The sequence below is a fragment of the Aphidius gifuensis genome, linkage group LG4 (assembly GCF_014905175.1).
Source record: "Aphidius gifuensis isolate YNYX2018 linkage group LG4, ASM1490517v1, whole genome shotgun sequence".
Lineage (NCBI taxonomy): Eukaryota > Metazoa > Arthropoda > Insecta > Hymenoptera > Braconidae > Aphidius > Aphidius gifuensis.
In genome coordinates this window covers 2,463,483-2,479,607 of record NC_057791.1, presented here as the reverse complement: position 1 = coordinate 2,479,607, position 16,125 = coordinate 2,463,483, and the positions used below count along the sequence as shown (strand labels likewise).

The window sequence follows — 16,125 nt, the reverse complement described above, 5'->3', positions numbered from 1 at the left end:
AAAAAATTACTGAAAAACAACGTTCAGAAGATGGGGCAAATAAAAAAATAAAAAATGTTTTTACCAGTAGCTTGAATCGACCGGTTCGATAGCCCTCGAGCGGTTTTGATATTATCCATGACAAATGAATCCCATTAATCCATGCAAAACAATTTTTTTTTTTTTTTCTTTTTTTATCCATCTTCTTTTTTTTATCTTATTTTTTTCGACGAGGTCAAAATCATTGAAATTTTAAATTTATCTTACGCAAGTTTTGATGAAAATATATTTTAAAAAATTATAAATTTATTTATATTTTAAAAAATGTCGACAATTTCAATAGATCTTGATGTTTTTTTATGTTTTTTTTTTTACGATATCTAATGAATTGATATAATTATCTGCGTACTTGGCAATTTGAGGGGCGTGTAGGCACTTGTCATTGAGCTTTGTTAAATGTGATACAATAAAACGTGGTTTGATTTGTACATTATCGAGTAAATATCGGATTTGTAAAAAAACTTGTTGATGGAAAATAAAAAAAAATTAAATGTATCAATACGAGTTTAAAGAAAAAAACCATTTTATTATAAAAAAAAAAAATAGAAATGCGAGGAAAACTGCGGGTAATTGTTGTCAAGTAGTCTTCTTCTACTAGGGTATAATTAAATTTAATTAGTACCCGGATAAATTATTTCAGTAAAATCCTCAATGACGTGAATTTATAAAAGTAATTTAAATTATCTAATTTTCTATATAAATAAACTTTCTTTTTTTAATTATTTTTTTATTGTTTTATATTTTGTATATTATTTTTTTTTTTTTAATTTATCATAGTTGATTGTTGACTCCAAATTCAACTCATAAAATTATTATTATGATGATGATTATCATGATAATACGCCCTGCTCCGAATTGGAAAAATAAAAATATAAAATAACTCAAGGTCGTATTGTGTAATCAGCTGGCAAACTACTCGTCATTTGTAATTTTATTTTATTATTTTTTGTTTTTTATTAATTCAGTGTTATTAAATCAATTAAATATCATTTTATTTATTTATTTAAATTTAATAACTCTTTTTTTTAGGTTAAAAAAGTAAGCATAGATTAAATGATCTTTTTTTTTTTCCGTCAATATTTTTTAATTTCTGTATTGTTTTATGAATTCTATAACACGTAAATTAGCAATACAGTCGGTTGAACCTGTCGCAATTAACGTCAGATGTTTATCCTGCTCATTTATTTATTATTATATTTTTTTATGACCCGAGTAGTTCCACACTTGCCTTTTGTTAACCGAAAAAAAAAAATATATATATAATAAAAAATATAAATGATCTAGCTATTTACAAGCAGTGAATTTCCGTACTTTGGTTTAGAACAATTGTGTGTCATGTTTTTGTCTCAATTGTTATTTGCCCTTGCGTGTCGTACCAGAAATTATGAAAAAAAAAAAAAATAACATGTACATAATTAAATAAACAAAAACAATATATGAAATATAAATAAAAACGAGTAAATGAAAGATCAGTAGCAGAGACAAAATACACAAAAGAGTAAATAATAAAAAAATGATGGAAAAAAAAAAAAAAAACAATTTTAAATAAAAGAAATGTTGCATATATTCATGCAGTTTGTAGTTCAGATTTTGTGCAGGAAGCACAACTAAAATCCGATTCATTCGTCATGGCCATTGTCTTTATGCTTGGCCAAACACGGAAATCTCATAAATTTAATTCTATTTCTCCTGCCCTTTTATTTTACCCTGGAGATACTATCAATAACCATCGTACATACACGTTTCCAATAAACACAAAAATATAAAATCATATATCTATATTCATTAAAAGCTTTTTTTTTAAATTAAAAAAATATAAAATCTACTTAAATATACAATACATACATATTATTTTTTTGTAATTATATCAGCATCTAAATAATCATCAATAGCTTATCATTCATATGTTTATACTTCTGAATTTTTTTTTTTTTTGTTTCAAGTCATACATTTAAGTGTGTATAATATTTCATGCCTCAAAAGATTAAAGTTTACAAACAAAAAAATAATTAAAAAAAATTAGTTATAATAATTATTGCATGATATGTATATGATTTTTTTTTTATCTTAATTTTAAATTTATTGTTTATGAAAAAAATTAAATAAATATGAATCAAACAGAGATGAGTACAAAGTAGGTTGATGATATTTTTTTTTTAACACTAGCAAAAATAATAAAAAAATAAATTAAAGAGTTTTATAGTGATGATAATAATGATCATTATAGTTGTAGTTATATATATGTGGCTATTTAAATACATCCCCTATTGCTAAATTTGGCAGTGTGGTTGCTCAGGGCAACAGAACGTTTTACGATCAGCCTCCACAACATTACATCTGGTTTTCGTAAAAGGCTCCAGTCTCATTCACTTTCTTTTTTATTTATCTCATCCCCCTGCCACCCTCTGCTTGTTTTTTAACTCCCTTGTATTTAGCTGGTTATTTTTTTTTATTTTTTTCTATTTTATATATACAACATTGCCGTTGCTTTCTGCTCAAGCTCACCAGGACACTTCGGGCCATTTAAATATCGAGGATATTAAATATCGTATTCGAGGAACATATATAAATAAAAAAAACCATAAAATAATATATAAGAATGATCATCAGCTGGCCTTTTTTCCCCAGAACCGGAAGAATTTTTTTTTTTTTCTCTTCTTTATATTCCTTTTTTTAGTTCTTTATATATTGAGAATAAGAAAATTTTTCTTATACATTTTAGTTTAGAAGTTTCTCTTTTTTTTTTCTTTTTGAATTTGTTATTTTCATGATTATATATATTTAATTTTTTAGTTTATCTATTCTTCTTTTGGGTCGATTTAAATCCTGGATTAGTTTAGTTGGGATTTGTGAAAATCCATAGGTTAGATGTATATTTATGAAGATCTCTTTTTTGTGATAGTTATTTACAGAATTTAGTGAACATCAAGTCCTGTCCTAATTTTTGGATTATCTAAATTTTTTGTTCTTTTTGTAATTTTTTTTGTTTTCCACTGTTTTAGATAAAATGTAAATTTTCAAAGATTACCAAAAGTATGTTCATATATAATTCAAAGATTTCGTTTCAAGCTGTAAATGCCAAATTTGCTTTTTTTTTTTTCTCCTCTGGCACTTTGCAATTTTGCTGTTAAGCCAGACGAAAATATTTATATTGAAAGACTTGACTTTACTACACGTGTAAATATATCTCGCCTTTTTTTTCAACTATTTTATTTTTTTGTTAATTTAAAAAGTTTGTTTCACGTCAAAGTCTGAAGATAAATAATTTTTGTCATTTTTAATGATATAATGTTGATTAAAAAAATATATTTACTCAAATCTATATATACCTTGTTTTCAAATTAACTTTTACATGAAAATAAATCGTTGATTATTTTTGTTATCAAGTAAATTAATAATAACAATTATTTATTGACATGACTCGTGGCTCTCATGCAAAGCCACGATATCATTGATAACAATATTGAGATGAAATTAAAAATAATCATTCGTAAATGAAAAAAATAATAATAAAAAATAGAAAATATAAAAATATTATTGATATATAATATTGAAATATAAATTTATCTTTCAATTTTTACGTGATAAGAAATAATAATTTATAATGATGAAAATTTATGTACTTGTTTGTTAAATGTGTTTTTAAAATAAAATAATTCTTGCACGATTTCCATATAAATTTTTAACATAAATATTTTTTTTTTTCTCTTTATATAATAATAATTCTTTCACTTAAAAAATTTTTTAAACAGATAATAATTATTTAAGTTATTTTTATCGCTCAGTTAATGGATTATTAAATTTATTATACAAAAAAATATGTAAATAAATCAAAAAACAGTTGTTAATTATTATTTTTTTTTATTTATTTTTTGTATGATAGTCATGTGTTAAATAAATTTTTCGACAATGTAAATAATAATGGCTCATTTTACGAATTTATGATGCGTTTGGTTGAAAGGGAGTAACTTAAGCGTATCGCTAGTGTATAAATCTTGTAATCGAGCCTCGTAATGGCTCAATTACGAACCCCATCTATGTTTTAATATGAATTCTCAACTTCCGGTGTCATCAATAAATCACTTTCCGTACATTAATATTATCTTTTTTGTTTTAATTTTTTTTTAAACATACATATACCTAAAATAAAATTTTAAAAAATAAAAAAAATCTGGCGCCCGTAATTCTATATTTTGTCTCGACATTTTTAAAGATTTTATATATATCTAAACCTTTTTTTTAAACATACTAGTGTATAGATTTTTTTTTTATTCTTCCCTATGGTTTTTTTATTTATTATTTTTTATTTTCTCCACGTGTAACTTCGTTTGTTCGAGCGCGTCCTTTACTTTGGCAATAGGGGAAAAAAAAAAAAATACGTGAAAGAAAAAATAAAATATCAGCAAAGAGAGAGACTACTGGTGTTATATCGCCATTCTTTTGAAAGGGTGGCTTTACGTTGCAAAAAGGGGTGAGCAAAGAAAGAATAAAAAAAAAAAAAATAAAAAAAAATAAGGGTAACCCTATGGTTTTATGTTCCGGTGGGCGAAGAGCCAGCTACTCGTGCCAAATTTTCATGAAATATTTCACTCAGTTTATTGTCGAGTTTATATATATGATTTTCAAATACCAACACAATATATAAATATAGTAAACTCATTAATCATCAACTATATATAAATTAAAAAAAATAAAATCTTTGTTTTTTAAATTTTTTCATTATGTGTTTTTAAATTATTTTTTTTTTCAAATGCGGAAGTTATTTTGTTTTTATTAGTATTATCATACATTCAAGTGTCTTTTTGTGTTTTACATCTTGTTTAATAAAACTTTGTGCTCATGTGCCAAAACTTTATATGTACATATATATTATTAAGAATTTAATTGAGTAATATTTGTTATAAAAATGGTAGTAGTATTATATTTTGCACAAGTTTTCGAGTTGAATTTTCATGCTGGTTTTTGCTATTTATAAATTCATATTACAATATTTTAAATATATAACGGCGCCAATGGATAAACACGTTTTTGTGTATTGATATGTATATAAATAAATAAATAACATGAAATTATGGCACTTGTTCACTCAGGCGTGTGGCTGACCAGTGCGGCTGCTGTTCTACTGCGCTTACAAAAAATATACGCATTTTTAATTATTTCAAATAAATGCATTATTATTATTTAATATTTTTTTTTGTTTTGTCTTATCAAAAAGCAACGTCATCTTGTTAATTTTTGTATATCCGTTGCTCTATATATATTTTAGTTTGATAATTATTTTTTTCGCAGTTGTAAATTTTTTATTTTGACGCTGATTTTTTTTTTCTTTTTCTTTTGCGCATAATTGGATGACAAACAATATGTGTATAGTGATGTGATATTTATTTATTTTTTAAACGGATTAAGAACTTCTTTTTTTTTTTCGTCTAGATATGTACTTAACTTTATACGATTTTAACTGCAGGTGGAAAGCCAGACAATTAAATCCGATTTTAATTGTAAATATATTTTTAATATTTTTTTTTTATATTTAGAGATTATATACTAAAATAAATTATGCGTGATTTTATTATGTAATTGACATTGTGTTTATTATTGACTAGTTTATTTTAAATTGTTTAGTCAATTTTTTTTTTATCAATATAATGACTGTTGGCATATTGACATTAACAACTCGCTTTGTTCAATTTATTATCTTTTTAATGATTTATTTCTTAAAATAATTTATAAAAGACAAAATATATTTTCAAAATATAAAAGAAAAAAATAAATAAATAACAGATAAGATTAAAACTTTTTTTTTTTTTAATTATCTTCGTTGTTTTTTTATTATTAGTAAATTCATTTTCGTTTTAAAATATAAAAAAATAAGAATCATTATATAATTTAATCAATTGTTTTATAAATATATTTTTTATCATTTAAAAAAAAAAAAAAAAAAAAACTAACCGGATGGTTGAATTTGAGAATGATAAAAATTATTTTTAAAAACTGTGTTTGAAAAATCGGCCATCATTTAAAATACGTATGTATATAATGAATCGTGTTGAGAATCAATGATATTTTCATGATACACACATATACACTCATTGAAACATCTCAGTGGGCTTTCTTTCTTGTTCATCATAATTTTTTATCAGTACTGTATTATCGAGTTCGCCGACCAGTCATAAGACAATAGTCTAACAACACACACACACACTCCTATATACACATGTTATTTTTGTATGTATATCAATATTTAAAAAAAAATTCAAGTCACTCGAAACATACTTGTAAAGTCACTATACGTAAATACATATTTTTTTTTTCACATCTGATGTCGGATGATCAGGTGTGGTTTATTTTATTTTTTATTATAACACAAAAAAATAAAATAAAAAAAAAGTATATGTATACAGTTTAAAAATTTTAAGAATGTGACAAATGTAAAATTTATTTAAGTGCTATTAATTATTCGCATTTGTGAGTAATGTAATATTAAATTTGTTGAGTGATATTAAATTCATCACACATGTGTGTATACCTCGCAAGTATTTTTCCATTTTTTTTTTTTTTTTAAATTTTAAAATTTCTGTATCATCGTTATTATGATTAAAGATTTTTTTACATGTTATACATAATTCATACATTATATATTAAATACACATTTACTTTTTTATTAAATACACACAAATATATTATAAATATAAATGTGTGAATCTTTATTATCGTGGCGACACGCGGACTCGCCTTGCCAGTATAATTGTTAACAAGGCAAAACACATTATAGAAAATATATTTATCTATGCGAATTTGCACTTATTTATTTAAACATATATATATATTCATTTACCAACACGTGTAGATGATTGATCATTGTATAAACATGATGCAATATCAAATAAATATTGCATATACCAACTAAGGTGTTCCCTAATGACAAAATAAAGATGTTTTGTTAATCGAAGGAAAAAAAAAAAAAAACATTTATCTCTTTATTTTTTTAATTTTATTTATTCGATTTTATCATCATCATCATCATTATAACTATCATGATGATTATAACTATATATATACATTTATGTTCCCTTTCGTCGGTTGAGAGAAATTATCCATGTCGATAATGCGAAGCGATTTATTTTTCAAAAATAAAAAAATAAACTTGTTGGCCTCCAAACATATATGAAAAACCGGTTGTATCGGTCGCAAACCATATACCAGATACATGCAATTATATGTAGGAAATATATATATATGACAGTGTATATATATACACCACAAATCATAATTTGCCTGATGGGCTTTTATAAATATTTATTTTTGTTTACAAAAATTTTGTACATCAAAATTATATTAGTTTGAAAAAAAAAAAGCACAAAATACGTGTGTATATAATTAAATATTGTATAAATTTTTTTTTATCATTTAAAATTGAATAGAAAAAAAAAAAAATAATTGCTAATGTTTATTATTATTATAATATTAATTTGAATTTTTTTTTTTTTTGCAGACACACATGTTGTTGATGGATGCTTTCCTACAAAATAATCGTTTGGATCATGTATCCCGGGTGATGTCCTCGCACCCATCATACCTGGAACATTTTCTCAGGACACAACACTTTATCTTACGAGGAGACGGACCCTTGCCCTACGACTATCGTCATCTCATTGCTATTATGGTAAGAATTTATTTTTTTATTTTCTCTTTTTTGCCAAGTTGATCTGTTAATAAAAAAAACAAACAAGTTCAAGAAAATAAAAAATTCTGTTAAATGTGAATTGACAGGATAGTGTAGGTCGTTGGATAAAAATTATAAATAAGTATATAAGCAATACACAATTGTGAAATTGAAGTTGATTGATAGATCAACATTCATCGATTGAAAGTAATATAGAAAACAGGTCCAAGATTATAATAATACTGATTGTGATTACGTTGAATTTAATATTCAAATAACAATTTTCGTAGAATTTATAGATAATGCATTTTTGATCATTCGTAAATGCTTTTTGTGTTGCGTGATAATATATGAAGCTGATCTAGATTCTAAAAGCTATTAAATATTAAAAAGAAAAAATTATAATTATTTAAATTAAATATTAATAACTATTTTTAAATATTTTCATTGATTTAATATTATTTATTTTATTTCACAAATGTGAGTTAAAACTTTTGGCCTTGACGATGCATATAATGAAAAATAAATAAAAAATTGCGTAGGATCACGTTGAATGCAAAAGACAAAGATGAAAAAAATAAATGTATATAAAATAAAAAATTCTCATATTGATAAATTAAGAAAAAAAAAAAAAGCACTTTGCTTATAACAACGGAGCACTGTTATATTCACATTTCGCGCATCTGTGTTATCGAGTTTATCATTTAAAAAAAATTATATTTATTATTATTTAAAAAACACGATATGATAAGATGATATATATTTTGACAGCTAAGCGCAAATTTAAATTACACTTCTATCATTTAATAATCTTGATAAATTAATTTTTATATATATTATTTTTTTTTTATAAACTATTTTTATTAATCTTTGTGTATAGTCGATTAAAAAAAAAAAAATAACTGATTAATAACAAGCACTCGTAATGAATTAATATGGGTCAGAAATAAATGCATGAAAAAAAAATAAAATAAATATATATTTGTCTGAACGCATTTGTGATAAGATATATATTTAATAAAAATAAATATTAGCACTGATAAAAACAGAACAATGTCTATGATTAACTAGAGACAATGATTAAAGTTATATGAATTGAATATAAATAATATATATATTTAATTAATAATGCAAAATAGTTTCAAGAACAAATATTTATTTATGCAAGTGAGTTTATTAAATCCCTGAAATGACCCGAGGCAATAAAATACTAAATTGTTGTTGTTGTTGTTGGTGTTACAGACACTTGCCCTTGTTAACGATCATTGACACTATCATGAATTTATAATTTTATTATGTATATTAATTTTTTTGTTTTTAAATTTTTTAAGGCTGCTGGCAGACATCAATGCAGTTACCTAATAAATTTACAAAAGAGTGAGTTTATACTTCAAAGTGGTGATCCAACATGGCTTCAGGGTCTTCGTTCAATACCCAATAAACTACAAAATCTCTATGAAATTAATAAAATATTAGCACACCGACCTTGGTTATTAAATAAAACTCACATAGAGGTATAATTTTTAATAATATAAATATAAAAATATTTTTTTTATTTAGTTAATATAATATGATAATAATAATTTTATTTTTTAAAATAGAAATTAACAAAAGGTGCAGACAACTGGTCACTTGCTGAGGTTGTTCATGCAATAGTTTTATTGGCACATTTTCATTCATTATCATCATTTGTATTTTCCTGTGGTATCAATGAAGAACTTGATAATGTTACGGGTCATCATTACAAAGAAAATGTACCAGACAACAGCAATAATTTGCAACCTGCCAAAGACAAACTTTCAAGTAGTCCTAAAAAAATACCCACTGGCTGTGGTAAGACTGGTAATTATTATTATTATCATCATCATCATCATTATTATTGAATTTATATTTTATTATTTATTTTTAAATTTATTTTTTAAACAGATAATATCCCATCGCCACCTTCATCACCAAGTATAGTAGGAGAACAAGAAGTTGGTGTTGAAACACTTTTAGAAAGAATGAAAAGACTTTCAGAAAAATCAGAATCATATGAAATAACACAAGAAGAATTATCAAAACGTTTTGAAAGTGTTGAAACACAATCAGCTGAACTTGCTGCTGCACCACAAAGAAATAGTAAAGTTCTTGATTCTGATATTGGTCTTTTTATTGAAGATCCCACCTTTATATACCAAGATTTTGCCAAGGTAAATTTAAATTAAATAAAACAATCTTTCTAATTTAAAAAAATATTAATTAAATTAATTTTTACTTATTATTATAAATAGAGGGGACAATTGAATGACATACCAACGTTTCGTGTACAAGATTATTCATGGGATGATCATGGTTATTCATTGGTTAATCGTTTGTACAATGATGTTGGAAATCTTTTAGATGATAAATTTAAAATAGCATACAATTTAACGTATTACACAATGGGTGCACATGATAAGGTTGATACATCAAGATTTAGAAGAGCCATTTGGAATTATATACAGTGTATGTTTGGTATAAGACATGATGATTATGATTACAATGAAGTTAATCAATTATTAGAACGTAGTCTCAAGACATTTATCAAAAGTGCTGTGTGTTATCCAGAACGTGTCACCAAGAGGGATTATGATAGAGTTATGAGAGAATTCAAGCACAGTGAAAAGGTATATTTTATTTTATTTTTGCTTAATAATTTATCATTAATTATTCTTATCAATTTTATTTATTTATTTTTTATAACTTAGGTTCATGTCAATTTGATGATACTTGAAGCTCGTATGCAAGCGGAGTTATTATATGCTCTACGTGCTGTGATGAGATACATGACTTAATTCAATCAAGTATTTACTTGTTCAACCTGTCTGTCTGATAGTCATTTGGTCAGTTGGTCGATTATTTAATCGTATTCACGTCGAATTTCTCAGTGGCTTCTTGATAATTTATTGTCTCATAAACAAACAAAAAAAAAACAAAACAAACAAACAAACAAACAAACAAATAAACAAACAATTGATTAATTTATTAATCATGCTTATTATTATTATTATTATATATGACGAATAAAATAAATAAATAAATATCAAGAAGCCTATCAGCACTTTGAGAAGCATATAAATATATATAACACACACACATAAATATTTGCAACACATAAATATATATGAAACCACGTTGAAAAATTGTGGATGTCGTGGGATTGGAAAATGTCAACCCTTGTTTCTGTCACCGGAGATGAAAATCAAGAAATGTGGTAATACTCTTCGAGTGGATTTTTTTTATTTTGTGATGATAATTATTAATATTTTTATTATAATTATAATATTATTTTATTTTTTTTTTTTTTTTTATGATTTTTTGTTAAATTTCCAAAGATAAATAACGCTGTTGAGGGCTCAGATTAACATAAAATTATTATTATTTTTTTAATTTAATGATAAACATGATAGTATTCTCTGAATAAAAGAAAAATTTATTTAAAAAAAAAAAATTTTTTTTAACTTTTAAATTTTGTTTTTACAGTCAGATAAATTCAGTTTTAATTTTTTAATTTTTTTTTTTAATATTTAAAATTGAAACGTTTGCATTCAAATTATTTATTTATTTTTATTTTTATCATTATTTTTGTTATTTAAATGATTTTTATGACTGGTCACTCTACTTGCCTTGAAAAGAAAACAATTTGAATTAGATTTTATTGAATGCAAATGGATTGTACGTCGGAGAGAAAGACGATTTAGTGAGATGATTGAAGCTAGTGACAGCAATGAAGGATGGAATATTTTTTCAAAAACATATTTTAAAAGAGAATGATTTAAAATTAGTGAGTTTGTTTGAGAGAGAGAAAGAGTAAGAATGAGAGATCGTAAAAAGAGAGTTTAAAAAAACGTAGTTTTATGAAATTTACCCCTTTTTAAAGAACAATGGGACTTTTTAGTTATTTGTAAATAAATATATATATATATCGTGTCTTCGTGTACCTTCAGCACGTTTTATTAGATTTTTTTTTTTTTTTCAAATTTGCCCATTGTAGTATGATATAAAAAGCTAAAAAAATAACATAAAAATATCGTTTTTTTTTTATTGAAATTTTTTAAATTATTTACATTCTTTCAATTTTTTATTTTTTGTTTCTTTTTTTTTTTACTATTATTTTCATTGAAAGAATAAAAATAATTTATATAAATTTATGCAAAAATTAAAATAGTAGATTTTTTTAAATTTTCTTTATATAAACTTAAAAAATAAATAATAAATTTAAAAACAAAATACGTATAATTGTTGTCAAGAATTTTCATAAATCATATTGATTTTATTTTATTTAAATTTTTTTTTACTGCTATTTATTCATATAAAATATATATAATAAAAATAGCAAAATAAAAGAAATTTTTTTAAAAGTACAACCTCCATAATCGTCAACTTGACAATGTAGAAACTCTTTCTAATTAAATATACTATATTTATGTATATATTTATTCTTTTGAAACATAAAAAAATCAAATGTTATTCAAAGTTATCATTGTGAAAATAAAAATTAATAAATTCAATTTATTTGGGTACACATTTCAAATATAAAATTTCATTGGCTACTGTTGATAATTGAAAAATTAATATGATGAAAAACAATTAGAGTTTTGAATTTTTCACAAAAAACAAATCAAATTTTCAACAAAACAATTTAAAAATTGAACCAATTAAATGTACAGTTATCAACGAATAATCATGCCTTTGATGTTAGAAATTTACATTAACCGAATAAACAAAAAAAAAATAAAGTAAATCAACTTTGATGTTTTTTAAAAATAATAAATAAAAACCTACGTATTGTATAACTAGATGAGAAAAACTTGAAAAACCATAAAAATATAAAAACCAAGAACAAAATATAAAAAATATTTGGGAGCAAAATAATTTTCATTTATCTGAAGACCAATGGTCATTATTTTTTGTCACTTATTCGCGTTTGCGATCAATGGAGGTAAAAAAAAAAAAAAAAAAACGTGTTGATTCGTTAATTCAAAAAAACAAAAATAATAATTAACGCAAGTCGTAATTAATAAATAACGACACAAAAAAGAAAATTAAAATAAACACGAATTATCCATGTTCTGTGATCGCAATATAACAAATAAAAATAATAATTATAAATAAAAAAAAAATATATATGTATATAGAAATATATATTATATACATTAAGAAAAAAAAAAAAAATTAAAGTTAAATAAATAAGAAAAGAGATGGATTGAAGAAACATGCGGTTGACGATATAATTAAGCAATTAAAAATGAAAAAAATATTTCAAATACCGTCTCTGTTAATTATATAATTGTGGATGTGCACTTTAGATTTACGTGTGGAGAATTAAAAAGAGCATGAAGTAGAAATATAGATTATGATTTATCATGAAAATCATCAGCGAAAAAACAAATAATCCATGTGAAAATGAATGTTGATAGAAATTAAATTTTTATCTTTAAAGAAAAGATGAAAAAAAACATTCTTGACCAATAGCCATGCGTCAATATCGTCGCGTATTTTTCACTAACAACATCCAACATATCAGACAGAATTTATCATACAGAAAACTGTATATTAAATATAGTATTCTGCATTGATAAATATTTTTTTTTTTTTTCCCTCAATGTGTCGGAATTCATTATATTAAAAAAAATATAAATGTGAGAATATTTTAATTAACTTTTTTTTTTCTCCCACTCTCACACGACTAATTATTATTATGCTTATTGTAATATTATTATTTTTTTTAAAAATGATTATTTTTATTTTTTTAATCGGCAAAATAATGATATTTTTTCATGCAAAATTTGTTAAAAAGCCAAGTGACAGTATTGTGGTTAAATTATTTTGTAGACATTTTTATTATTATTATTTTTATTTCTTCCTTTCTTTGAGCATTATTCTTTCCCAATATAATTAATTAATTTTCTTTTAATCGTGAATGTAGTTGCAGAAAAAATAAATAAATATATCTAGGCTGAATTTTTTATTCACGAATTTTTTAGATGAATGTCTTTAAATAAAATATGACAATTATTTCTATGGTAGATTACAAGTTTATATAGATGATTAAATAAAAATAAAAATACATAACGTAAATGAAATAAAAGTCAGCCTCAATGTCCAAAGAAATCATACGAAGCATAAAGAAAATAAATTTTTGTGATGAAAATAATAATATGAATAAAATCAAATGGGAATTTTAAGACTAATGTCAAAAGAAAGAGAAGATTTCGATTCATTTTTTAATTATTTAATTCTTTTTTTTTTATTTACAAATTAATTTTTTATTTTTAAAATTTCATAAACGTATTTGACGAATAGAAAATTCATGCATCACACATTTAATTTGAACTCTGGTAGTTCCAGCTTTAAAAAAAAAATTTATTTTTATTTTTTTTTAAACAACTGAGTGACTTGATACTTGAGAAAAATTTTACACAATTTGCATACATTTTTTTTTTAGTAGATAGAATTTTAATTTAATTTTTTTTTTGAATTATGTTGCTTTTTCCTATTGCTTACTATTTTTCATTAATGAATATTTAAAAAGATAAACAAAAAAACAAATATTCAAAATATCAATATTTGCTATTTGCCAATAATATGTAAAAATTTTATTTAAATACAAAAAAAAAATCTCACGTTTGCACTTTGTATTTACATAATAATAAATATGACTTTTGTTTTTAAATTAGCTTAAAGAAAAATATATATTTGCAATAATTTTTTTAGAAAAACAACCAAGTACAAACGTGAATTTTGAGTGAATGATTATTTCAAATAGCTGAACAAAAAATAAACTTTAAAAAAATATATAAAAACAATTATCCAGTATATTTTTTGTTTTATTATTCTTTTTTTTTTTTTCGTATTCAAAGGCACGAAAATAGTATAGAATTACAATTATATATTGTGAAGAACAAAAGAAAAAAATTTAAATCAAAGAAAGAACAAAAGTGAATAATTTTTATCGAATTTTGTTTGGGTCAAAATGCAAAAAAAAATATTAATGTATATCACTAATAACGACTGTTTTTTTTTTCTTTATAAAATAAGAAAAAAAAATTATATATATAACTGATTGTTAATTGAAAAATGGATATATATTTCAAGAAATCTTACTTGCTTATAAATCATTTAAAAGTTTATTATTATTCAGTTTTAATGTGATTGATATTCAACGAAACAATGAACAATGGGCGATGAGATTTCAACACTCATGTATGTCAAATGAAAAAACAAGTTAATAAATTAAGTTTATTAATGTTTGACCCACACACACACACACACTTGCACACATGATTAATATTCAAGATAATTATCTAAAAAATTTTTATTCTTGCATTTTTATTCATGAACAAAAAAAAAAACTTGTATTAGAAAGAAAAACAAACAAGAACAATAAGCGACAACAAGATAAAGAAAGAGAAAAAAAAAAATAATGTTAAAATTTAAAACTAAACAAAAAAAATATTGTATTTTGTGTTTAATTTAAAATTAATTTTGAAAAATGTATGTTTTTTTTTTTTTTTAAATGTTCATTGACAAATTGTAAGTTATATTTTTTATTTTTTTTTTTCATTTAATTTTGTGTATTTATACTGAGATTTTTATTTCTGAAAATTATAATTAAACAGAAAAAAAATTATTAATAATAGCGTCTTACTTTTGTTGCATAAGAAAAAAAAATATATATATAAAATAACGCCTCGAAACATATAGTCAAAAAAAAAAACGAAAAAACAAAAAAAAAAAACTGTGAAAAATGTCTCAATGTGTTGGCAAATATTATGATTATTATTTTTATGAATTGTCCTTATTATCTGTTAGCATTAATCAAGTTCATCAACTCTGAGAGTCACAAAGTATATAAATATATATATTAACTGTAAAACATTTGATTGTGTGATAATTGAGGTGATTTGACTTGGCCCTTCCAAGAATTAAATAATTGATAAATTAAAAACAAAAAATACATAATTAAATTTAACAAATAAAAAAATAATAGGCAATTGTAAAACACACTGTTGAGCCTATGGACACGAATCTTCAGACACTTTTTTAATATTTTAAATTATTATTTCAAATTATTATTTAAAAACAAACTCTTATGATGTTTATGACTTGATTAAGCTTGCGGTCATGCCTAATCTTGTCATTCTTCATTTTGAGCTAGTTGATAAATAAATAATTGAATTAATAAATAAAAAATATGTATAATTATTCAATTAACGATTATTTCTTTTGTATTATTTTTAAATTTTTAAATGCATAAATACAAGATAAGGTGTCTCAAGTGTCGAGTCCCAGTGTACCATTAACTGTACAAGAAGATGTGATTTCTTTTATATCGTAATGAATAATGAACACTTTAAGAAATGTTATAGTTTCCTATAAGCGATATGTTATTTGTCATT

General features: G+C 23.0%; 1 protein-coding gene across 3 annotated transcripts in view; it reads left to right on the top strand.

The window, feature by feature from the left end:
* Positions 1-12,505, top strand: part of LOC122854456 (sestrin homolog) — a 64,082-nt gene extending 51,577 nt beyond the window's left edge. For 2 of the 3 annotated variants that reach the window (XM_044155114.1, XM_044155112.1), the window contains exons 2-7: positions 7,532-7,702; positions 9,034-9,216; positions 9,304-9,544; positions 9,629-9,894; positions 9,976-10,350; positions 10,432-12,505. In XM_044155114.1, the coding sequence (XP_044011049.1) occupies positions 7,538-7,702; positions 9,034-9,216; positions 9,304-9,544; positions 9,629-9,894; positions 9,976-10,350; positions 10,432-10,518 (1,317 nt within the window). In that variant the 5' untranslated portion in view covers positions 7,532-7,537 and the 3' untranslated portion in view covers positions 10,519-12,505. The remainder of the gene's footprint in view (positions 1-7,531; positions 7,703-9,033; positions 9,217-9,303; positions 9,545-9,628; positions 9,895-9,975; positions 10,351-10,431) is intronic. The other variant, XM_044155113.1, reaches the window with a different exon arrangement.
* The last annotated feature ends 3,620 nt before the right edge of the window (positions 12,506-16,125 follow it).